At 33.8% G+C, this 25,440-nt stretch overlaps 1 protein-coding gene across 6 annotated transcripts; it reads left to right on the forward strand.

The window, feature by feature from the left end:
• The first annotated feature begins 282 nt into the window (after positions 1-282).
• LOC111055867 (FK506-binding protein 15) lies at positions 283-24,894 on the forward strand. 6 transcript variants are annotated; one of them, XM_039430270.1, is made up of 18 exons: positions 283-386; positions 592-703; positions 1,590-1,775; positions 3,095-3,239; positions 5,434-5,532; positions 7,426-7,590; positions 12,000-12,119; positions 12,716-12,819; positions 14,040-14,214; positions 16,362-16,520; positions 17,401-17,559; positions 17,822-17,937; positions 18,631-18,751; positions 19,168-19,255; positions 19,544-19,818; positions 20,906-21,251; positions 21,987-22,102; positions 23,695-24,894. In XM_039430270.1, the coding sequence occupies exons 2-18, from the start codon at positions 666-668 to the stop codon at positions 23,764-23,766; spliced, it is 2,484 nt and encodes an 827-aa protein (XP_039286204.1). In that variant the 5' UTR covers positions 283-386; positions 592-665; the 3' UTR covers positions 23,767-24,894. The 6 variants fall into 6 exon arrangements, with proteins under 6 accessions (XP_039286204.1, XP_039286207.1, XP_039286206.1 ...); XM_039430273.1 differs by lacking the exon at positions 14,040-14,214 and adding an exon at positions 15,215-15,389; XM_039430271.1 differs by having other exon boundaries at positions 314-448.
• Positions 24,895-25,440: the final 546 nt, after the last annotated feature.

Here is a 25,440-nt window from a genome sequence, read left to right on the forward strand (position 1 = left end):
TAAGGTGAGCGTTGGCAATGACACTACACTCTTGAGCTCACCGTCATTTGTGACCGCTTGACGCGTGTATGGATAAGGCATGAGATGGATTTTTCTCTTCAAGCTAAAAATTATAATAGAAAATAAAAGCCTGACAAATTTTACAGTGAATTATTTTAATAATTATTAGTCTTTTCATTTTGTTTTCAAATTTTTAAGCGCGAATTTTTGAACTGTTGATTATTGATAAAACTGATACTCGATAGATTGACTATCGATCAGCTTTTAAAGGTCGATGTAGCTTTCAAGTTTTTGAACACATGAACAGTGAACAATCAAAATCAAAATTCGGTTTTGTGTTATCACCATTATTTTTATCTTCTTATATCAATATGCAAATGTTTAAGGTGTGTTTCTATTTGGAGAAATAATACTTTACTCTAGATGACAATTTCTAATCATATATCAGGCAATTTTCCATTTTATTCCTTTACTTCTTACAGGAGAAAATCAGAAAACTGTAAATTAGAGGTTATGTAATTCTGTTTTTATTAAATCCAAGATTCTTTATTATTTTTAATCGAAATTCTCGTTTCTTGTATCAAATTTCAGATTTAGTTCTTGGAAGTGTTCTTAATTCACGTAATAATTTATAGAGGAGCGGAATTTCACTATATTTTATTCAAATGCAATCTGACGATGATGATTCATCTCAAGCTTCCAGGTAAGGTAAATTTTTAAATATTTTATTTTAATTATTCTACAAACATTGATGTGAAAAAGAGATATTTTAATGAAATCTAATAGTTGAAAATATATATTTATTACTAAACAATTTAACTTTTTGTGTAGTTGAGAAGTTGATATTGTGGTAATTATTCATAGTGAAGACTAAGAAATTGTTAAAAACCAAATGTGGTTTTTGACTATTTCTTAGTCTTTTTCATTCAAAACAATTTAACGTTTTTTTAACGTTAAAGCAAAACATTCTGATTGCACATTTAAAAAAAATACCTACGGTAAATTACGTTAATAACAACTAAAGAGTTTTATTGAAAAAAATAATAAGATCAATATTTAGTATATAATGTAACGAATCAAATGGTTTATACTAGAACTTTTTCCAATAAATAGTTACAGCTTACAGAGACATTTAATTTTCCGTGATTGCATGGAATTTTCATCTTTGATAGTGGGTAGTGGCTGGCGGAAGTAGGGGTGTTAAACTCCAGGGGGATTTCTTGGGGCTTTTGGAAAATGACTCTCTGACAAGGTTTTATAGAATTTATAGTTTTACTGAATTTATAGATGGTGGGAAATTCAGCATTTATCCAATTTTTGGACTAAAAAAACCTTTATTGATTGGGCTAAAAGTAGCTAGCTCATAACCAACAATTTTTAAAAGTTTCAGATTATTGGAGCATATTTAGTTCTCAGACCAACTCTGATTAATAGCGTCTTTATTTTAGTGCCAAATGATTGGGATTTTTACACAAATCAGAACTTTATGTTTTTATCTTTTCATCTATTTTTTTGAGCATTGAACGCTTTGGTGTGCATTGTTAGCCTCATTATTTACAAGTATCATTAAACTTTTTTCTGAATTTTAGCAAGAATTTGGCATCTCTGTTCGAGAAAAACTCCAGCTATGGTGGAAATTCAAGTCTCATGTATAAACCTCCAAAACAGCCGAAAAGTAAGGTGGAATCTGCACCCAGAATTTCTCCACGGCCGCAAGCTAAAGCCAAAGAAACACTTGGCCTTATAACGTTGAAAGTTCTACAAACATACAAGTTGTAAGTTTAGTAAGCATTTTCTTATCAAATTATTTATAAATCAAGTTAGCGTAAAAGTAGAGCAATTAGTGGATTGTGTTATTTTTTTAGTCTGCGTTAGAATAGAAAATGAAACTTATTATAAAAGTGCATATTTTATTTTTGTTTCAAAATGATTAATGAAACAAATATAAATATAAAAATAAGCAGTAGAAATAGGCTATAAAAATTGTTTAGATTACAAAAATAAATATTTTCAAATTACTCCAAATTTATATTATTGAACAGAGTTGATTATCAATTTATTCGAAGCTCCAAAAGGTCGGGGCTGTACAAAATTGATTAGTGGAATAAGATTTGAAATATTTTTTTGGATAAAATTAGAAAATGGATTTGAAATTTTCCAGGACTGCTCAGAAAAGTTTTATGATTGTAATGCTTTCTATTTAATAAAAATAACATTATTTATTCAATCATTCTAAAAGTACATACAATGCGGGTAAAACTAACAGGCATTCGTTCAAAATTACTTCTTATCCTGTTTTAATTTAACAGTTTGGAGGCTATGTACAGTTGATGATTCGATTAATTATGAATCATTTCTGATCATGGGTGTTGATTTTATTGTAATAGAGTGATTTTAATCTCACAATCCTAATATTTTGTTTATAGATCTAAAACTGTGTATAAACTGTAGTGGATACTTAAATATCCTAGTGTTTGCAGTTTCAGAAAGTGTAAAAATCGTTTGAATTTATAAAAAAAATATACAGAATACTTTCATCAAGATATTCAAGGCTGGCATATCCGAAATAGAACAAGGTTTCTCATTTTGAGTTGCCTAAACAGCATGAAATAGCTATCAAAACTCTTATGCATGCTAAATATGACAAAGACAAGAACATGGTAGCCCTACAGTCTGCCCTCGAAAGAATAACGCAAATACGCTGAAAAAGTAAAACCGTTCGAGATGTGGGGTTGGGATTTATTCCAGAAAGATGATTTTGAAGTGATAGTAGATTAGATTAAGAAAACAACATTAAACAATAAAGATGAGTGTCATGGAGAACATTGGCTGAAAAAATAAACATTATAATTTATTTTCAAATAATTAGTTTATTATTTTTATAATATCCATCTAATAACTATTTTCTCTAGTAACAAGATTCCACAAGAATTCAATAAATTGTGACACGACAATTAGGAAAGTTCAATTTCAACACCAAACAGGCTATAGAATAACATCAGGTTTGATGAATGCATGTGTGTATTTTTAATACATTCAGAAAATTGATAAGCCGTATTATTATAAATGTGCTATTGTTATTTATTTGTTGTAGCGTGAAGAATGCGTATGTCGACCAGGGGAAAGTGGGTGTGGCCATTTCTGGGAGTCCGAGCACTCGCCTGTACCAGTTGACTCTCTATAAGGAGAAGACATCTCATTTGGCGCAGGCTCACATCAACTCACAGTTCTGGTTTGCTGTAAGTCTATTCAATTAAAATAGAGCTTTTTTCAAATATTAAAAACCATTTTACCTAGAATTTACTGACACTGTTAGACTAGACACTAACAATGTGATAAAAACATTAATACTCTACAGTATTGGACTGATGAGAACCTATTATTATTATTTTTGAAGGGACGGATTCAAGGATCAAAAGGTTCAAAGAACCCCACACGTCAACCGAAGCTTATTGTGTTTCCCAAATAGTATGTTAGTAAGGCAAACCAATCAATACCTGTGTCCTTTACAAGAACCAGGAGTTTTCCCTATGCTAACATCCCATTCATCACCTGGTTGCTTGTCGCAATCCAGTGTGATACGCTTGGCAGTCTCTTCAGACTGATCAATCCTCTTGACCTACGTGAATTGTTCTTTGAACTTTGAAGGTCCTTCCGCTTAGGAAGGGGCGGCCAAGTTGCCTCTAGGGCGCCTGGTCACTCTTAACTCAGCCTCTTGACCCACATTTGTGCTTGGAGTTTCACCCATCTCTGATCTCTTGGTTTTTTCTTTTTGCCCCTCCGGAACTTCGCAGGGTCAAAAGCCTCACCTCTCCCAAGAATTTTTGTCTGAATGGCCGCCCTTCTTTGAGCAGTGGCGAGGTTTGGTCTCTCCACCCACAAACTCGTGACCTACGTGAGTTCCACTCCTGGCCTTTTTGTAGGTCCTTCCGCTGAGAGAGGGGACGCCAAACTGCCTCTAGGGCGCCCGACCACCCTCGACTCAGCTTCTTGACCCACATTTGTGCCTGGAGTTTCATCCATCTCTGGTCTCTTGGGTTTTTCTTTTTGCCCCTCCGAAACTGCCCTGATGGGGCAGATCCCGTGGGTTTGAAGGCAAGGCAACTTCTGGAGTTGCCTTGGGGTTCCTTTTAGTCGCCTCCTACGACAAGCAGGGATACTGTGCGTGAATTCTGGTTTTCAACACTTGAGTACGATGTTTTACTCAAAGCTCCTCCAACCCATAGGGGGCATGAAAACCTAACTAGACACTGACAATATCATAAAAACATTAATACTCTACAGTATTAGACTGATGAGAAGATCCCTAGTTGTTCGGTAGATTCCTAGTTGGGCGGAGGTAGAAGGAAACCAATTGCGCAGGGCTGACTGCTGTATTTCTAATACTCATTAAATTAAGTCATGCTGGCTAATTTGCTTAAATATAAATTAATGATATAATTTAGCTGGATAATAAAATTTTTCATTCTGTGGAGGGGGCAAATGAGTACAGGGATCAAGTTGAGAGTCCGGTACTGTACTCCTATGCATTACATCGTACATGAATAGTAATAATAATTAATAATGATTTATATAAACCATTATTGATTTACTGATTAGGTCCACTTGAATTGATTATAAACTTCAATTAAGTAAGTCTGAGAGTGAAATAAGAATGAAATAAATACCTTTTTTAGTCTGAATGAAATAAGTTGAGACTCAAATTTCCAATCGACCTAATCGAGGCTGCCACATTTATTAGAATTGGATTTTTATCATGGAAGCCCAGGTTACTGAATATATTCGATGTGAGAAGGCTAACGCCAGCAATGATGTTAAGCAATGTAGTTATTCTGTCACATTGCTTTGCCTTTGCAAGTCTCAGCTTCACATAATCTGACATCACCAAGAGTTGGTCTACTGGAAGCTCAATTACAACGTATTCCATTCCTAGTGTAATTAAAAGAATTATTGAAGCCAGTTCCACGTTGGCTAAGTCGTTGAAAACTCTGTGACAATTTCAGTCACTCCTTTTTAGGAAACCTTTGCTTTATGGGAATATACTGTGATAACACCATTCCTGCAATAAATAGGTGTTTTATCTTGTGTTCAGTGCCAACTTCATGTTTCATGCAATTCGTCCAATAGTTGTTGACTAATTTGTGAAACGTGAGCCCGTGGTTTGATTTAATTAGTGCTATGAGAATATTGGATGTTCTAATGATAAATTTTTCACTATCTATCGCATTAATGTAAGATTTTCACGCTCATAATTCATGTTACAACAGAAGGAAACTTGAACAAAATATAACATATTTCGTATCAAATGAGAAAAATTGTACAAGTTGTTTCTGTATAAGGTTTCTGAATGATCCGAGGAGTTCTGGGATATTGATAATTAATATTATTTATAGAATTTTTAGAATTCTATTCATAGAATTTTCTTGTTTACAGGTTCAACCAAATAAATATGCTACTTTCAGAGACAGAAACAATATTTTGTGGTCTCTGCTGTTTGATAGTTCAGCTAGTCTGGTTGAATTCAGCACAGAGGTAATTGGATTTTTTCCCAATTATTTATTAGTCTACTTGAAATTTGTGAAATTAATATCATCTAATGATATTGCTCAATTATTTGTTGGTAGAGGTCAATATGACTAGGCATCTCTACCTAGTAGGCTAGCGTCATAATGCTCATAGTGCATTTCGTTTGTTGTGTACATTGTTCATAATGTGAAAAGAACTTCAAGTTATCTATAGCAACATGATAATAGATTTAGTGCCGGTTGCACAAAAGCCGGTAGAACTTTAATCGTGATTATTTCCACGAGAACCAATCAGAGCAGCCGTCTTATCAAAAAGGCCTTCTCTGATTAGTTCTCGTGGAATTAATCATGGTTAGAATTTTAACCGGTTTTTGTAGAACCGGGCCTTACTAATAGATAAAAGATTTAACAACATAATAATTATTGTGTGATATCAGAGGGCAAAATTATCTTAATATGGAATGCATCTTATTCTTTTCATTTTCCATCAATTGTCAATGAGGTTGAATTGCACATGTTCAATCATTGTGCACTCTGTTGTCTACTTCCAGTGAATAGAATATGGTAGACTAATCGATATATAGAAAAATGAATGTCTGTTTGTGTGTTAATTTGTTTGTTTGTTCCCTATAGACTTAAAAACTACTTGACAGAACGGCATGGATCTTTGGGAATATGTTGTGTGAATATTCGGGATGCGTTCTGACCAGACATTTTAATAAGGGGGCTAATAACCAATTATTTATTAATCCATTTCACCGACCTATGTTTTCGAAATTGTCGGTCGAGCGGCTACCGAAGAACGGGATATGATCATGATTCAAGATAATGTTGTGATTATGATTTAGCATCTAAAGTTACCAGCAATAATAAACATATAAATTGTGTACTGGTATTAATACGGTAGTTTGGAGTTAAATTTTAGTTGATTGGTACCAGCTGTAGATAATGATTCTTTAGAAGACCTATACTAATAATTATTATCACTCCCCTATCATTGAGAAACTGGAAATGTTGGAAAACATTTATTCATAAGAATTTATAAAAATTTATTTATAAGAAAGAGAGTTGTTCATATTCCATTCATTAATCACTGAAGAATGACAAAATAATTTAAATTTTTTTGAATTTAGCTTAGCTTATATCCATCCTAAAATTAAAGATTGAAAGAATATGGAATTCTGTGTGATTCATCGTATATCGAATATTTCCTGGACCATCTATTGACAATCAACAACTATGAACGCATTAAATTTATCTTTTAAACACTGATTTAATCTATCTATTTTTTTTTAATTCAACACTTTACTGGTAGATATTACTACCAATTGATTGAGAAGAATATGTTTTCGGAATAATAAATGCTGCATGACTAAGCACATAGGAAGTCCGTATTGATATGTAAATGAAAATATTGATTGTCATATAAATTTCATGATTCACCAAAGAAAGTCAAGTGTGATATGAGATACATTGACTTTTTGGCGGTACGAAGTTCGCCGGGCAAGCTAGTGAAAAAATATAATTTAAAGTGGAATAAAAATACTAAGAAATTGTCAAAAACACAGATTTATTGATAATCAGAAAGACCGGTTTGCATTATGTTCAATAAACAGAGATTGTTTATCAGATATTGACAATGGTGTAACAACCGAAACTGGTCTTTCTAAGTATCAATAAATCTGTGGTTTTTGACAATTTCTTATTCTTATAAGTATTTTTATTCAATATGAATAATTATCACGATATTAACTCCTCAACTACACAAAAAGTGAGAAAAAATATATATTTATAATTTAAAGGTTTATTTCCAAAGTAATGAGTATTGTAAGGTTATAAATTATTGAAAGAATGTTATATTTTGTCTTGCTTTCTTAACGATTGTGTTTCGATTTTGTAGGTAGCACTAGCCAAGTGGGCTTGTACTGAGGGTGTGGATACAATGGTGTCGCAAGATTTGTACAGCGCCACGTGCTCGGCTGATGAACAAAAAGTTGGAGCCGATAGTAGAGTGGAGGTTGCTCTACGAGTTTCAACCATTTCACCAGCATACAAGTTGGACAAGGTGTTGTAACTGAAAATTAATTCGCTCAAAAAATTATAGTTTGAATAACTCGACATCTACTATTGTAGCGAATGTTCTATTTCCACTTTCGAATACTACTTATTAATTACTTAAATTTCAAGTATTCAAAAGTGATTATTAACAAACAGTTTGTCATAGAAAGAAAAAATGAAGAGTATTCTATTTTCCTTTTTTCATTCTACTTATGATATTCCATTTAATTAATATTATCAAACGAGTTGGGAATCGGACTCAATTAGTTTTGGTTTATAAAAGCTGGTAGTCCTAATCAATGGCAAAACGAGAACACATGAAAAGTAAGCTCAAATATTTGGAAGAACTAAATTCTTGGAATGAGACTAGAAAGTTCTACAAAGCACAAAAATCTGGTATGGCGCACTCACACAACTTTCCTTGCCGTTATGAGAATTGATCACCTGACGCTAGTGCTCTCGCGCATCTCAAGTCTACTTATAAACAAAGATCTGAGCCAGATGGTGACAGGACAATAACGCTGGAGACATACGAGGTCTGCTATCTCTCCATAGTGAATGATATAATAGAATCAACAGTTGCCAACAGTTTGCAATTGGATTATCACATTTTCTCGAATTTCGAGCTTATTTTCAATTTTAGGTGAAAATGTTGCAGAGATTTTCATGCTCAATCTTTTCCACTCAAAATTTTTTGTTTAAATTGTATCTGAAGCCTGATAATTGGGAATCCAAAATCAAATTTTGCATAGATGGGGCGGAGCTCCTGAATTTTTTACAGATATGGGACTTGTGGCAGTTGATAGAGCTTATCAATAATTATTTTAGGTATGAATTTAATCAAAATCGTTGGAGCCGTTTTCGAGAACATCGCGAAAACCCCTGTTTTTGACAACATTTAATCCATTTTAGCCGCCATCTTGAATTGTATTTGATCGAAATTGTTCGTGTCGGATCCTTATATTGTAAGGTCCTTAAGTTCCAAATTTCAAGTCATTCCGTTGAATGGGAGATGAGATATCGTGTACACAGATGCACATACACTCATACACACACACACACACACACACACACACACACACACACACACACACACACACACACACACACACACACACACACACAATTGAAATTTAGAAATTGGGGTACCTTAATTTTTTTCGGAAAGCAATACTTTCCTTACCTATGGTAATAGGGCAAGGAAAGTAAAAAGTTGTGAGCTTAGGATTTCAGCCCAAAGTACGAGCTTGCAGAGATAAAGCTGGTAATGTGATAGTGGAGGAAAATCGAATAATGGAAAGATGGGCTGAACACTTTGAAAACATATGCCCGTACTGAAGATCCACGAAACATAGAACAATGGTCGTCAAAGTATCATACGGTTAACCTGGAGGTAGCAGAACCAAGTCTTGATGACATAAAAGAAGCCGTGAGTAAGTTGAAAAATGGGAAGGCGGCTGGAGAGGATAATGTCACTGCAGAAATGTGGAAATATGGTGGAGAAGCATTGATAAAGTGTCTGCACAGGATAATAACGCTGATATGGAGAACAGAACAAATACCAAAGGATTGGAAGAAGGGTCTGTTATGCACAATTTTTAAAAATCTGGTGTGGTACACTCACACAACTTTCGTTGCTCATTGATCTATAAGCCTCATTAACGAGGATAATTTAGGGAATAACATTATGCCGATTGGCGGATAAATAATTAAAACTACGATTATACTATTGTGATTGTGTTCAGAGTACATTTTCCTTTGTTTGAATTATGAAATTTGAGGAATTTTAAAAAATTGGCAAAACAGCTGTTTTAAAAATAAAATATCGACATGTGTGTTCTTTTGAAGAAACTGCTCTACCTACCCAACGTTAGTAGACAGACTACTAACTTTGCTACCTACCTACCTCACGCACGAGAAGGTTACAAAGTAAATTTCTCAAGGATGGGGTGGACCCCCTGTTAATTTCTCAAGGAGGAGACTCATGCTAGTTAATAGAGCTGATATATAAGGGTATGAAATTAAAAAAAATCTGGCTAGTCATTTTTGAGAAAATCGTGATAGAAATTTAACAAAATTCATTCTTCTCAGGAATATTACGGAGCTCCTGCAATTTTCTAAAAAATGAGACTCATGTCAGTTGATAGGGCTTATAAATAGCTATCTAGGGTATAAATTTGAAGAAAATCGTTAGAGCCGTTTTCGAGAAAACCGTGAAAAACATGGTTTTTTAGTAATTATCCGCCATTTTTCTCAAGAATATTACGGAGCTCCTGCAATTTTCCCAGAAATGAGACTCATGTCAGTTGATAGGGCTTCTAAATAGCTATCTATGGTATAAATTTGAAGAAAATCGTTAGAGCCGTTTACGAGAAAACCCTGAAAAACATGGTTTTTCAGTAATTATCCGCCATTTATCTCATGAATATTATGGAGCTCCTACAATTTTCCCAGAAATGAGACTATGTCAGTCCATAGGGCTTATAAATAGCTATCCATGGTATAAATTTGAAGAAAATCGTTAGAGCCGTTTTTGAGAAAATCGTGAAAAACATGGTAAGGAAAGTAAAAAAGGTGACAAGTTGCTTTGCGATAATTATCGAGGAATAACTTTGTTAGACATAGCTTATAAAATATTTTCACGTATCCTGACAGTAAGAATGAGCAGTCTAGCAGAAGGCATAGTAGATGAGTATTTCGTAGATGATGTGGATTTCGACCTGGCAGGGGCACGACAGACCAAATATTTACCTTCAGACAAATAATGGAAAAGTTCTATGAGCACAATACAAACTTGCATAAGCTATTCATCGATTTCAAGCAGGCCTTTGATAGGGTGAGGAGAAGTGAGGTGCTGGATGCTCTAGAGATGTACGGTTTTCCAAGAAAACTAATAAGCCTGGTGAAATTGACCATGAATGACACAAAAGGTATGGTGCTGAGTGAAGGAAGAGTGAGTAGGGAATTCAGTATCAATGACGGCGTAAGACAAGGAGATGTACTATCAGCCTTGCTCTTCAACATAGTCCTCCAGAAAGCAATGGAATGCATTGACAAGAGAGGCAACATCACAAACAGAATGACACAAGTTTTAGCATATGCAGATGATGTTGTCATAATCTCGAGAAGCATGCGTTCGCTGGAAGAAGCATTCATGCAGATTAGAGATGAGGCTAAGGTAGCAGGTCTGGAAATAAATGAAGGAAAGACTCAGTACCTGGAAATGAGCCCTAGAGGAGTGAGAGAGCAAGAAACTGCCAAAATTTGAGAAAGAGTATTCGAAAAAGTTGAAACCTTCACGTACCTGGGCACTGAGATCAATAGCATTAACAGAATATCCTCGGAAATCAAGCGCAGGATAATGCTGGGCGATCGAGCATATTTTGCCAATAAAAAACTACTAAAGTCCAAATTACCAACCAGGAACACTAAAATAAGAATATACAGGACTCTCATAAGACCGGTTATCACATATGGTAGCGAAGTATGGACAGTACTACAAGATGATGATAAAGCACTGATGGTCTTTGAGAGGAAGCTGGTTAGGAGAATATAATTATGGTCCAGTGCAGGAGAATGGTGCGTGGAGAATCAGAAAGAATGCTGAAATTGAAGAAATCCTGCAAGGTAAAAATATTCTCCGTTTTGTCAAGGCGAGAAGGATAGATTGGTTCGGACACGTGGAAAGAATGCCGGAGAAAAGAATGCCAAGAACGATGCTCTATGAGAAGTTGGAGGCTGTGAGAAGAGGGAGACCTAGGGCACGATGGATGCAGGATGTGGAAAAAGACTTGAGAGTGATTGGAGTGAGAGGATGGAAAGAAAAGGCAGTAGATAGAGAAGCTTGGAGGCGGATTGTGGAGGAGGCCAAAGCCCACATAGGGCTGTAGCGCCAGGATAAGTAAGTCCTAATCAATTATTTTATAATGGCTCGTCATTCATGTTTTCTGTTGAGGGGACTTGATTCATGCTTGTGCCTGGCTAATGTAAGGATGATGTAAAGTAAATCCTAATGTAAAGGATGTAAAGGATCTTCATTTGTGTAGATTAAAATGATGATGGATTATGCACTTGCCCATAATAACCAATAATTACGCTAACTGTTTATCAAATGAATCCTTGGTTGTGTTAGTTTTACACTCGTTCAGTTATAAACACTCATGGCGATAGGACAAATATGCAATCAAAATTCGGGAATGGAATAGTCCTTATTAGTCTGTTTTTCCGTTTCCAATCATTTTATGATTAAGTTGTTTTGTCATTGTTGTTAAATAAATAAATAAATGAAACCTATGCACATGTCCTGATACCTTGGCCCCAAGTTATAAGTTATTATTTTAAAGTTTAATATTGTATGTTATCGAACTTATTATGAACTTGAATTTCAATAAAAGAATCTTGTTCATTGTTCTACAGGAAATTGATACCAAAGAGAAATGCATTATAAACATCTCGAACAGCGACAGCTGGAGTGGGTCTTTGGTTGGTCTCGTCAAAGGAAATAAAAAGTTGATTATTCTCCCTCCAAACCTACAGGTATGAATTGAGTTATTGAAATCAATGCAGCACAGTTTCTCCAACTTTAGACCATTATTGATTACTTATGCTTTACCATTTTTCTTTTAATATGCTAAATTAATATTTTCTTAGGTCAAATAGTGAATTATAATTATTTTCTAATGATTATTATTTAATTTAAAATTAAATATATTATCAACTTGATTTTTATTCAGTTCACGGTCAAGGTAGAGAGGATCAATGTAACTAATAATTGTAAATTGTAAGTTGAATATTTTCATCCAATTGTTGAATAGTTGTTAAATCTCACTCCGTAATTCCATCAACAGGCTGTTCATGTTCCTTTTTGAGAGTGAAACTCATCTAGCAAGAGCTTTACAAATGGGAATGATTCCATTGGCTATGATGAAATTAATATCGTCTGATAAGTCTATCACCTCCGTCTACTTTTCTCTAATATTTTAGGAAAAATGGAAATCATCTCTACATGGCTCAAAACATTATTATGTTTCCTGTTGTGCATTATAATAGTAAACTGGAAGATGGCCTGATAACTATTTTTTTACCACACATTATTTTTTACTCTCGTCAAACGTTTCTCTTTCATCTTTCAGGGCAAATGGAAATCATCTCTGCAGCAAAATGAGAGCATAGCTTTGGAAGTTGAGATTCTGGCTGTAGATCCTTCTCCTCCATCCATTCCAAAAGAGATTTCAAAGTATGTCGTTTATTTTGTTTATTATATGTCTACAACACATTCCATTAATTCGGTCATTACAATACATTGTAATGTATCAAACTGTGAGGAGAAGACTTGGATAACAATCCCATATTTAGGACTTGTATCTGATAAGATAAGTATGGAATTGAAGAGGAATGGATTTCACGTTGATTTCAAGACCAAACCGATTTTAAATAGTCTATTTAGCTGGAGTAAAGACAAAATTGACATTTGGGATAAAAGTGGGGTGTACAAACTTAAATGTGGTGATTGTAATGCTTGTTATGTGGGCCAAACTGGTAGAAGTTTCAAAAGTAGAATTAAAGAACACATCAGAGATTGGAATAAACAAAATGGGGAATCTAACTTTGCAGAACATTTGATAACAAATAATCACAAGTTCACAGTTAAGGAGAATGTTGAGTTTCTGCATGTTAATAACAAAGGCAGATCTTTGAATATTCTAGAGGCTTTAGAAATAACAAGAGTAATTAAGGAGAATTCCCAGTATAGTTTAAATGACTAGATTCATTTCAACCAATACAACACTACGAATTTACTTTTATCATAAAATTGTAAGCATACATTAGTCAATAGTGTTTCCATTTACATATTTGTTTCATTAACACTAATTTTCTTGGTTCTTATTTTGTACTGAAAGTAAATTTTGTTATCATGGCGATTCTGTTGCTTAAGCCGCCATTTTGTCACACCGTTGAGTGGGAGGAGACTGTCTAGCTGGGCCAATGGCAGGCGTTCATGCCCTTGACCAATAGCAGTAATCGCCTAAATGACTAGTATAAATTCTGCTGCTCTTGTATTTAGTTTTAGTTTATAAGAGATTGACAATGGTGTAATAACCGAAACCGGTCTTTCTAAGTATCAATAAATCTGTGGTTTTTTGACAATTTCTTAGTCTTTTTCATTCAATGACATTTATTTGAAATTATTAACTTGAAATATTATTAATTTCATTCTTAGAATCTGTGTCAATATTTTTGACTTCTCAATGAATGACAACACTTCTAAATATAGTGAATTCAATATTTCAAGTCAAATTTCAAACAGCACTGCTTCCATTGAGAATATTAAAGTTATTATAAATTCTAATAAGCTACTTTCAACTAGCATTATTTGTGATTTTTTCATCACTTGAATTATGTGTATTACTAAGATTATAAAGACTCACTTGAGCCTTTTTTGTATTTTTTCATCAGGCCCCTGCCAGAAACAAGTATTACGCAAGTGACAGAGGAGTCATTGCCTAACCTCAGTGATATTAGTGGTAATAGTGCGACTCCTAAAAATCAAAGCCTCATATCGAGAATGGCGAAAGTAGGACAGGCTTTGCCTTTCAAAGGGGCGCGAGTGCCTGACGCATCTGATTCTGAGGTTAGTGAACTTGTTCATTCTCAAACCTGGGGGATGCGACTCACTTTTATCTCTATTTGTTGCTCCATTGTATTATTATCACTAGTATTTTGTCATCCATTATTCGTTAATCTTTAGTCCGTTCCCTGGTTTCTGTTGGAGAAAACCCTTATTCAAGAAATAATTGGAATGAAGATATGAAGAAGTGTATTGATTTTATAAATCGTTCATATTTTTCATTGTATATTAGCTTGGCTTCAATTTTACTTAGCCTTTATCTATGAATAATCTCAGACTTATTATTTTATATTTTATTGTGTTACTTTTTCATATAAATTATAATTTAAATTTCTCATTACCTTTCTGCGATTCCTATACTACAGTATATATTCGTATTTTTTGTACTTTGTGATCAAGTTGATGATACCTCAGAGGCGGCTACAATAAGAATTATTCCTCGTACCTAGACAATTTATTCAAGCGGGAGTCAATTAATATTACTTGTAGTAGAAATAGAGAAAGAGTACAATCCAACTTCCGAGAGCGGCTTGTAAAGTGCATTGCTGAAAACGGCCGTCACCTGTCAGATATTGTTTTCAAACATTAATTTTCTAAAATTGTAAAATAATGTGAATATTGTTCTGTAGCCTAAATAAATGTTTTTTTATGCATAGGTAACGACATATTACTTTTTTGAAAACCGTTCATCCTTTCTGCCGCACCTTGTATTATTAATTTCATTCTTAGAATCTGTGTCGATATTTTTTACTTCTCAATGAATGACAACACTTCTAAATATAGTGAATTCCATATTTTATTTTAGCACTGGACTGCAGTTTCTTCGCTTTACAAGTCAAATTTTCAACAGCACTGCTTCCATTGAGAATATTAAAGTTATTATAAATTCTAATAAGCTACTTTCAACTAGCATTAATTGTGATTTTTTCATCACTTGAATTATGTGTATTACTAAGATTGTAAAGATTCACTTGAGTCTTTTTTGTATTTTTTTTTTCATCAGGCCCCTGCCAGAAACAAGTATTACGCAAGTGTTAGAGGAGTCATTGCCTAACCTCAGTGATATTAGTGGTAATAGTGCGACTCATAAAAATCAAAGCCTCATATCGAGAATGGCGAAAGTAGGACAGGCTTTGCCTTTCAAAGGGGCGCGAGTGCCTGAAGCATCTGATTCTGAGGTTAGTGAACTTGTTCATTCTCAAACCTGGGGGATGCGACTCACTTTTATCTCTATTTGTTGCTCCATTGTATTATTATCACTAGTATTTTGTCATCCATCATTCGTTAATCTTTAGTCCGTTCCCTGGTTTCTGTTGGAGAAAACCCTTATTCAAGAAATAATTGGATGAAGATATGAAGAAGTGTATTGATTTTATAAATCGTTCATATTTTTCATTGTATATTAGCTTGGCTTCAATTTTACTTAGCCTTTATCTATGAATAATCTCAGACTTATTATTTTATATTTTATTGTGTTACTTTTTCATATAAATTATAATTTAAATTTCTCATTATCTTTCTGCGATTCCTATACTACAGTATATATTCGTATTTTTTGAACTCTGTGATCAAGTTGATGATACCTCAGAGGCGGCTACAATAAAAATTCCTCGTACACAGACAATTTATTCAAGCGGGAGTCAATTAATATTACTTGTAGTAGAAATAGAGAAAGAATAAGCTATCATTCATGTACTGTATTTTTCTGTATGCTTATTCTATATAACTCACTTGTTTCCCTTTTTTATAATTTTTTTCAATTGTTTGAACAAAATTGTATTTCTAATGAAAAATCAGCAGTATCATAGTATGATGAGTGATGAGTGATGAGTATTGTGAGTGATGGATTCATTCACTCCCAATGATTTCAATTAATTTATATTATTATTACAACGTATTTTATTCTGCTGAGTGATGTCTACATAAAAGCTTTATACTTGAGATGTAAGATAAGAGAATGTTTTTTTTTCTAAAACAAGAACTTTATGATTTATAGGCACGTCTTCGATAAGACTTTATGATTTATTATTGGTGATAGTGGTAAGTGATAATTTTGTGTTTTAAGTATAAGATTTTCTTTATTGATTCGTCTAATTTAAAAATATTTCTAATTTTATATTGTCTAATTTAGTCCATTTTATTTGCGAAAGGATGATGTCAAGGCTCCCCCTCCTGTGGACCAATCGGTTGAACAAAATCGAATCGAAATTGAACCAATTGAAGAACCGAAAACAAGTTCAGCTCCCGAACCATCAGTTGCTGCTATGAAACAAGAGAATGCGCCATTGCCATCCATACCAAGCCAGCAAGTTAGTAATTCATTTTTTCAATAATTATATTACAGTATTCCATTTTTTCTATATTCTCTATTGAACACACCGATGTGAATAACATGACGACGACAATTCCAACTATTTAAGAACGGCATGCAATTTGAATCGGTATTTATTTATTTTTTTCAGTAATGTACAATTATCACACTTACGATATGAGAGAAGACACAACAGGCTTATGCCCAAGACTTAACTAAGGTAGTACTCTTATTTAAGTAATTGCTCTTGTTTCTTAGCTTTATAATCTTGTTTATTCATTTTATGATAGGAACTCTGCAGTTCTATTATTCTATTCGATCTGTACAATATTTTCTATAGCCATTCAACATCATATTATGATGAAATAAATGCTATAATTTGAAATTTTGTTAATCTTTTTTTCTATTGGCATTGATTTAATGAAATATTTACTATTCCTTAAATTATTCTATCTGGCCGGTTGCAGTTCAAACATGAATGATCTTTATAGAAGTACCCCGTATTTATAGAGGTTCTCATATCACACACAGCCGGCATTTGAAAATTCTGGACTAGAGTCCCAGGACTGGCAAATATTTTCTTGCAGTGGTGTTTATTCAAATGTCCTATCGATTTTTCCTCTGTACATAGTTTTTACTGTACATAGCTTTGGTGATAGGTTCAATAGACTTTTTGCTGAGGGTGATGCCCACATGAGCTCTAGGCTTGTGCGTGGGTAATGAGGCGGATGATGATGAGAGATGAATAGACCTACAGTTTTAGGTGGGTTCCGAACCACCGGGAAGCGATTTTACAACTCATGAATAACATTCAGAGGAGTTGGCTCAAGCGGTCACCCTTCAACGGGTTTTGATTATTATTATTTTTTCTGTTTCAGGTAGTAGCTCCAGTAGCGTCTTCCACTGTTGCCACGTCTCAGCCACTTGCTCTCGACCCTCAATTTGCGGTTTTCTTTTCCGAATTGCGAACCAACAATTCTGAGCTCAGAATGGGAATGAACCGTATCACTGACAAAGTCGAACGAGTTATCGATAAGGTAATATTACAATGTTCTCTTAAATATAATATTCATTCATAAGTAGTAAAAGAAGTAAATTCTAGTCGATAAATTTTTCGTTTCTCTTGTTAGTTCTCAAATTATTCTCTGTTGGAGAATTTCAAATTTGGTAGTTTTGAAATTACTAGAGTAGTTTTTTTTTGTAATGAAAACAATTTTGGCAATGCCAGTCGTTTGTTGTTTTTACCTTACAAAATCGTAATAGCCTTGGTCATAATTTTATTTTTAATTTTGTCTGTAGATTGAAGTGAGCTCGTTGGACAGAGTTCTTGATCAGCTTCGAAATATGGAGACTAATATGGTCTCCCAATTCAACATTGCTCAACAGAAGAACGCGGAGATGATTCATAGCCTTAAGTAAGTTGACATGTTATTGCCACATGACATGTATAATATATTTATTATGTAAGATTAGAATGTGTTTTAAATACCCGACCTATTGAAAAGTGTTGTTTTCACAACCTATTGAGTATTGAAAAGTGTCAGTTTTCTTGATTAAGTATCAATTTAAGCCATTGGAATTTTTAATAGATTAATTGTATTGAATGGCATACTTTAGTAGCCTAATGATAAAATTTGTAATTTTTAAATATTTATTGACACCCTTAACATCTGAATGTTGAACAAGCTGTGTGAAACGTTTCCCACAATTAACAGCTATTGTATTGTGATGTGAAATTTGTCGTTCAAAAGTCTACATATCATTAGCGTTCGTTTTACAGGATCTCAATAACATTATAACAAATTTTGATAATTTTTGTTCTAATTAATATAACTTTTTTATCGTTAAAATGGGTTTATCAACAATAGAAAGTAGGTAATCTAAATATAGATATATTTGAAACTTTTGTATAGGGAGAAATTTACATCCCAAATTTGAATAACTAAGGGGGGATAAGCTATTTCTAGTAAATTACTTTTTTGAAATCCTTTGAATTGCAATTTTAATTTTTATATTCGGAATTGAATTGAAATGTAATTCTTGAAAGCGATACAATATTAATTCTTAGTTCATCAAATAATTATTTGCCTTTATTTTCAAATTTCCAGAGAAAATAAGTACAGGAACCCTGAATCCCAGCAACATAATTCAGTTGAACATCTAATGCAAGAAAACAAAGAATTACAAGAAGCTCTTGCACAGTCCTCATCAAAAGTTCAAGAACTGCAGGTGAATAAGACTTTACATCCTGTATTAATAAATTGACTTTTTGTCCAGTAAATTATCTTAAGTAATATGTTAATGTCTTGATCAAAAGACAATTACAAATACAAAGTACCACTTTTTCTCAGATCAGGGTGGAAATAGAAGTCATACGATTGTTTAAAGATTTTCATCGGCCAATTTTCAAAACATGTAAAAACAAAGATTGTACCAAACATGTTTCATCTATTTGATAAATTTTGTTATATTTTAGGAATTCATCCACCATATAATATGAAACAAAAGTATTATGCTTCTTATATGTTACATAATATTGTCGTTCTACTGTAATATATTTTTATATGAAGATGATGCAGCTGATGTAATTTTATTCCTCCATCTTCATTAACTTTGATATGTGATTGAGATTGATACTATTCCAGGAAAACATCGCTGATTTGAACAAAACCAAGTCAGACCTGAACGAGCAGTTGATGAGGGAAAAACAGACCAGGGAAATAATGGAACAAGGTATGTCGCATCCCTTTAGCTACCATCCTCACCTGTATGATGATCATTTCTATCTATTCAAGTGGTTTGTTAAATTAGTCAAGTTGATAGATTATCATTTTCAACGGAACAGCTTTAATATTTATGTTTATTTCAAAAGAAGAACCACTTCTTGATGTGCACGATTCCACTATGTCAGGATATTGTCTATTATGATGTGAATATTTTCTCAAATATGATCAATAATTTATTGTTCTGTGTGATTCAATTAATTTTAACGCTGTTATCAATTATTGTTGTTCTGTGTAGAACATGCGTCTGCGATACTGAAACTGCAAACTCAACTGAGTGAACAGGCAAAGACATTGGCGCTGTGGAGCGAGGCACTGGACAAAGTGTCGCAGAGAGTGCCCGACCTGGAGCGGAAAGTGGAGCGAGAACGCAGGAAGGTGGAGAGCGAAAAGCAGAGAACGATAAGAAGACTGATGAATGATGTCTATAAGAAAATGTGTTCGCAATTCCCAGACGAAAGTGCTCACTACACAGCGACGCTGATACATGACACTATCAGGGATACTATTAAGGTACAACTAATTTGAATTAACTTTCTTCAATTTTACTTCTATTACGGTAGGGAGCCCGTTTGTCAAAAGTTACAAGTGACATATTCACATTTGAATTTTAACGGAACATATTCTGAAATCCAGTGGCGGCTGGTGTAAATATAGTTTGGAGGTTGCAGATATCAATCCCAACTTTCATAGTAAGTTTACTTTGCCAGGTTCCAATGTTATTCTCCCATATAAGCGACGCGTCATAGGAGGTTGCAAATGCTATGCGTTCCTTCTTCGGACCGCGCAAATTCAAAATGTTGAACTATCTGTTCTGCCTTACTGCTGTATGAATTTTGTCGGAATTGAGAAAATAATTGTTAATAATTTGACCATCAAATTGAGGTTTTATTAAGACGTTTTAAAAAAGGAAATTCTGTTACTATTGCCTGATTTGTTGGGGGTTGTGCAACCCTGCAACCTTGAGAGGAGCTGCCACTGCTGAAATCAGTGAAACTTAGTTAATAGATCAATTACGAGCTGCTAGTTAATGAATCAACTCTTAACCCTTTTCATGATATAGAAAAGGATATTATACATTATACCTCCTTTCCTTATTCATCTGCAGTCCACATTTTATTGTGTAGCTCCATTATGTGATTAGTAGTTTCTACTATCACATACTTGAAATCTAGACTGCTATATTGTCGTAAAAAATGTTCAAATTTAGGTAATTTCCTGTCTTCATTAATTCACACAATTACAAACGAATATCAATGAAAAGAATAGAATATCGAATGTCATGTACCAGAGGGAAGAACAACTTACTGATGAGATGACTATGCTACTTTTAAGATGTTCTCAAATGAAGGTAATCCATAAATTATGTTTTCTTCCAATATTCTACTGACAATTAATGACGTTTTTGATGCATTTAAAAAATGTATTGTCTTCTTCTTCTGGATTATGTGTTGTGAAACGATGTGTTGCATTTCCTAAAAGAATTTGTAACTCCATTCTTTTCTATACTAAAAAAAACTGATTTAATAATAATATTATTGAGTTCTTAATTAAAAATTATATTTTTTCGTTCTACTAATAAGTTGTTCCACTTTTCTAGGAAACTACATTCCAGTATTTGAGTACCCAGAATAGACAGAATAGAGAAGACGAATGCAAAAATGAAGTAGAAAGTATTCCTTCCGTGTCGTCTACCAGTAATAGTGTAGTGGAAAAATATGATGAAGGTAATAGAAAAGACAATAATGCATCCTCCATGGAACAAGGCTCTCCTAGTCAGATTAATCCCACCGAAAAAGATGCAGCAGAAACCAATGAGAGTATTGCCATTGGTAAGAAACATGATATCGAACTAGATAGGAATAACGAATATAAAGATGGTATTGATTCAGTGAATGGTACATCGTTAAAGGATAAAGATGTGCACGACAATACCGACCTACCATGTAAGTTATTGCGAATTTTATATTCAGTCATTTATCCTATTCTCTCTCCATATAAATATATTCTTATATTATATTGAAATACCTTATACCTTATACGCGGGTTTTTACAGCCTTCCCGGCCGTTCAACACGGCCAACACGCCATCTGCCTCTATCTCTCCATACGTCTTGTTGGATGCCCCTGCTCTCCATGGCCTCTTCTATGTTTTGCTACCAAACCGTTCGTGTTCGTCCTCGTTTCCTCCTCTTAGCCGGAATCCACTCATATACCTTCTTTGGTATGCGACTGGGGCACATTCTTCTGAGAAAAAAAAACTATAAAAAACTTATTATTGAAATATTTTTTCAAAACTGAAGACAGCCAATTTAAATACTCAAAACACCTTATTTACTATACTGCCGCACTTATTCTGATTGAAACGTCTTGGTCGTGGCTGAATTATCCTTTTTCATACGGTATTTCTCATTAAGGACTATCTATGTTCAAGGTACCTCAATTTGTCCACAATTTTTTAAACTTGCAAAATGTAACTTACTCAATTAAAAAATTTTACATATCATCCCTAACTATTCATCCCTATCCACTTGTTTAATCATAGTGCTACAAAATAAGTGTTATATACTAATAAATAACATGAGTAACAAGTTATTCCAAAGTTTATAATTTTTATTCAATATTGTAGTTTCAAAACTCTTGTGGATAATAAATTGTTAATTTTTAATCTAATTTTTTCAGCTGAGAGTGATCAGATTATTTCAATTAAACAAAGAGATAATAATAATGAAACAAGAACTGATCTAACTAGTCCAAGTGAAGAAGCAATAAAAGTAACTGGAAAGTCATCTGAGGAGGTATGTATCTAATACATTTGAAATATTTTTTATTTGTCTTTTTGTGGTACTAATCAGATTCGGATTTAGGCTATTATTATTATATTTGTTTCCGTCCATAATGTGAACCACATTGGATGGTCACAGATAGACAAGTCATTAACAGTAAAAGAAAAAACATGCACTCAAGGCAAGAGCATGCATCAAGTAAAATACCGCTACAAAACAGCACTCTCACAACTGAAAAACTCATTCAGCGCATAAAACGGGTGATCGTCAAGGAATAGCCTCAACAGGCTAGCCAGTGGCAGAGTCCCCGCTGTAATGGGTAGCTTGTTGATGATCTTTCCCGCGATATAAGCCCAACTAACCTGCGTTCTCCCAAGCCTGCAATACGAGAGGTCGAGCCTATTCCTATTTCGGGTATTATGCCTATGGACATCACCCCTTGTAGGTAGGACACCCACATCCCCAACTGCCCCAACCACTGACCTGAAAATGAAGAAGCCAACCACAGTCAAAATGCGCTGCTTAACAAAGAGTGGCCTACAAGGGGCTAGGTATCCAACACCACACAGTATTCTCACAGCCTTTTTTGTAGCAGCAAGACAGACCTCACCTGAGCAGCTCCATCCCAGAGTGTGATGCCATATGACATCACACTGTGGAAGAACGCATGGTAGCTCATACGGATATATGCCTCAGGATCATGCATACAATGCTGACTGGGTTTGCTGCCGCTCGCTACAATTCAATGAACGTCATAACAAACCAGATAATGGAACACCAATTATTATTATGCAACCATTAGATTTGTCTTAAAGAAACACTCCGTCTTCCCTTTATTTTTCCCTGCCATATTGTATGTTACAAATCATACCTGTTCCATTTTTGCAGTATATGCCCAATATATTGAAGTTTGCGAATATTCACCACATAAATCACCTCTCTTGATTCGTTCTATGATTGTATTAGGCCTACCTATGGCTAGATTATATTTATTGTTAAAATGGCCAGGTAATAAGACCTAATAGATTGTGATATTTTGAATGATTGATAATAAATCCAGCAATGAATTATTCTAAATTAATTGTTTTTATTAGCTAATATTGAACCTGATATTGGTTAGTGTTTCATCTAATTATCTCTTAAACTGAATGAGTGACCGATGCTCGGTTTTTCTGGTAGTCGGCTCCTGGTCCAGTTTCTGGGATCCTGGTGGTTGGGACCTAGAGCCTGATCCACACGCTCAACCTATCGCCAGACTTGTGTGGTCATGCCAGATTTGACAGATACAAACCAGGAAAAGTTCGATAAACTGTTCCACTGTAAAATGCTTACCCGAATAAAACTTTATTCAAACTTATTCGAGCGTGTGGACGCAACCATCCAATTCAGTCTTGCATGACAGTTTGTCGAATCTGGCATGATCATGCAAGACTGACGATAAGCTGGAGCGTGTGGATCGGGCTTCATCATCACAATCATTCTATCCATTGAGGCAGCTAAAATATGCGATACCACTCACCAGCACTAATATGATCTACTTGAATTGTTATAATCATTCAATGTTTGTTTGCTGTTATTAAGTTATAATATATTATATTTTCCAGAATTGGTCTCCGAAACATCCACCGCCTTTCAACAATGAAGATTCAGAAAGTGATGATGGATGGCTAAATTAATGATTAAATGAACGCAGGGTAATCTTGGCGAAACAAAGAAATTCCATGGATCTCATCTTGCTTTCATAAGCACAGTCTTATTATAATTTCTTTGGTTTAAAACTACGATGTCTCAGTTGGTTTTTGTGACAGAATCAACTTTATGTAGGTACTGCATCTAAAAAGTGAATCATATAAATTTTTATTACAGTAGTTCTACTGTACTGTTACAATTTCATCATATTTTTATATATTAGTTATAAGTTAGCATGATCGAAGATTACGTTAACCGTAAATTAAAGCTTAGTGAATTCTGATTACATAATAATACTTTGGTTCAACTTCACATCTCCACCAATCCTCTATATGCTGCTAAGTAATATGAAATGCATTATTCAGTATTAAAGTTATTATCATAATTATCGCATATCAGTTGTGTTATTGGAAAAAGTCATATTCCTTTGTTGCTTGAATTTTTATAAATATTCTATTCTTATATCAACATGATGAAAGTATCTTGCTTATTACGAAATTGTTATATTATAATGAGTTAATACCTTAACATTCCAGTTGTTAATACCTTCAGGAAAATTATGTATTATTCAATTCTCCGATTCTCATCATTACATTATTTATGTTGATTTTATTTTTTTTGTACTTGTCATTTCAATTTGGAAAAACATTCCTTGTTTGGCTATAATATTTTAATTTATCTTTTCTCCTTCTTATATGCCGGTATAGCTTCTATATTTTTCTTATACTCATATATCTGTTTCTTCATCCCAAACTCTATGATTGTAGTACATTTCTGAACAAAGAAAATACTGTAAAATACTCTTTTGTAAGCGTTTTCATATTTGCAGTATTTTGTTCCTCGATACTCAATCATTCAAAATTTACTCACAGTATTCGCCACTGCTACGTATTTACAATACAGATTTGTTGTACGGTAATGTTGCTTCTATTATCCGTCACAGTTTCGGGCCCGAAGGTAGAGTTTAATGATCTTCTACTATATTTTTATCGATCAAATAATATCACATTCATGTCGATTATATAATATTGCCAACAGTGATTTTATATTTGTACTGCTGACTAAATAATGTAATATTTACCTTTTAATAAATATTTTAATTTATCTATTTATAACACACTCTTACATTTCTTTCTCGTCCTCCAACTTATAATCATTCCTCTTTCCCAACTCTATTATTTCGCTCAACTGTAATTATTTAAGCTCTCTTTTTTTGCCGATATTGTGTTCAAACAGATGGCTGTTGTAAAAACCAATGTATGATATGATCCAATAGTACCCTCCACTGAAATTTATTTGAGAAACTAAACGCACCACTTTAATAATCTAAATATGTATTATATAGATTATTTAGTCAATTATTCAGCATTACAAAACTTTTAGAAACGTACCACAGGCTTAAGCCAAAACGCTTCCAATTCTAATTCATGCAACAGTCCAATTGTAGATAGGTTATGTGTCACTTTCACATTTTTATATCACAGTTTTTAGTAGTGGTTCTTACTTTTGTGGAGTGGAATTTTTCAGATAACACTGTTGATAATATTAGGTCTTTCTTTAACTGATGTAGAGAAAAAAGATTATAATGAAATGGGAAGTTGAAAGGTGGTTACTGTTGGCAAAAGTGGCAACGTTGGTGTCATTCATCATGTAATTATTGA

Source organism: Nilaparvata lugens, chromosome 6, assembly GCF_014356525.2.
Source record: "Nilaparvata lugens isolate BPH chromosome 6, ASM1435652v1, whole genome shotgun sequence".
NCBI lineage: Eukaryota > Metazoa > Arthropoda > Insecta > Hemiptera > Delphacidae > Nilaparvata > Nilaparvata lugens.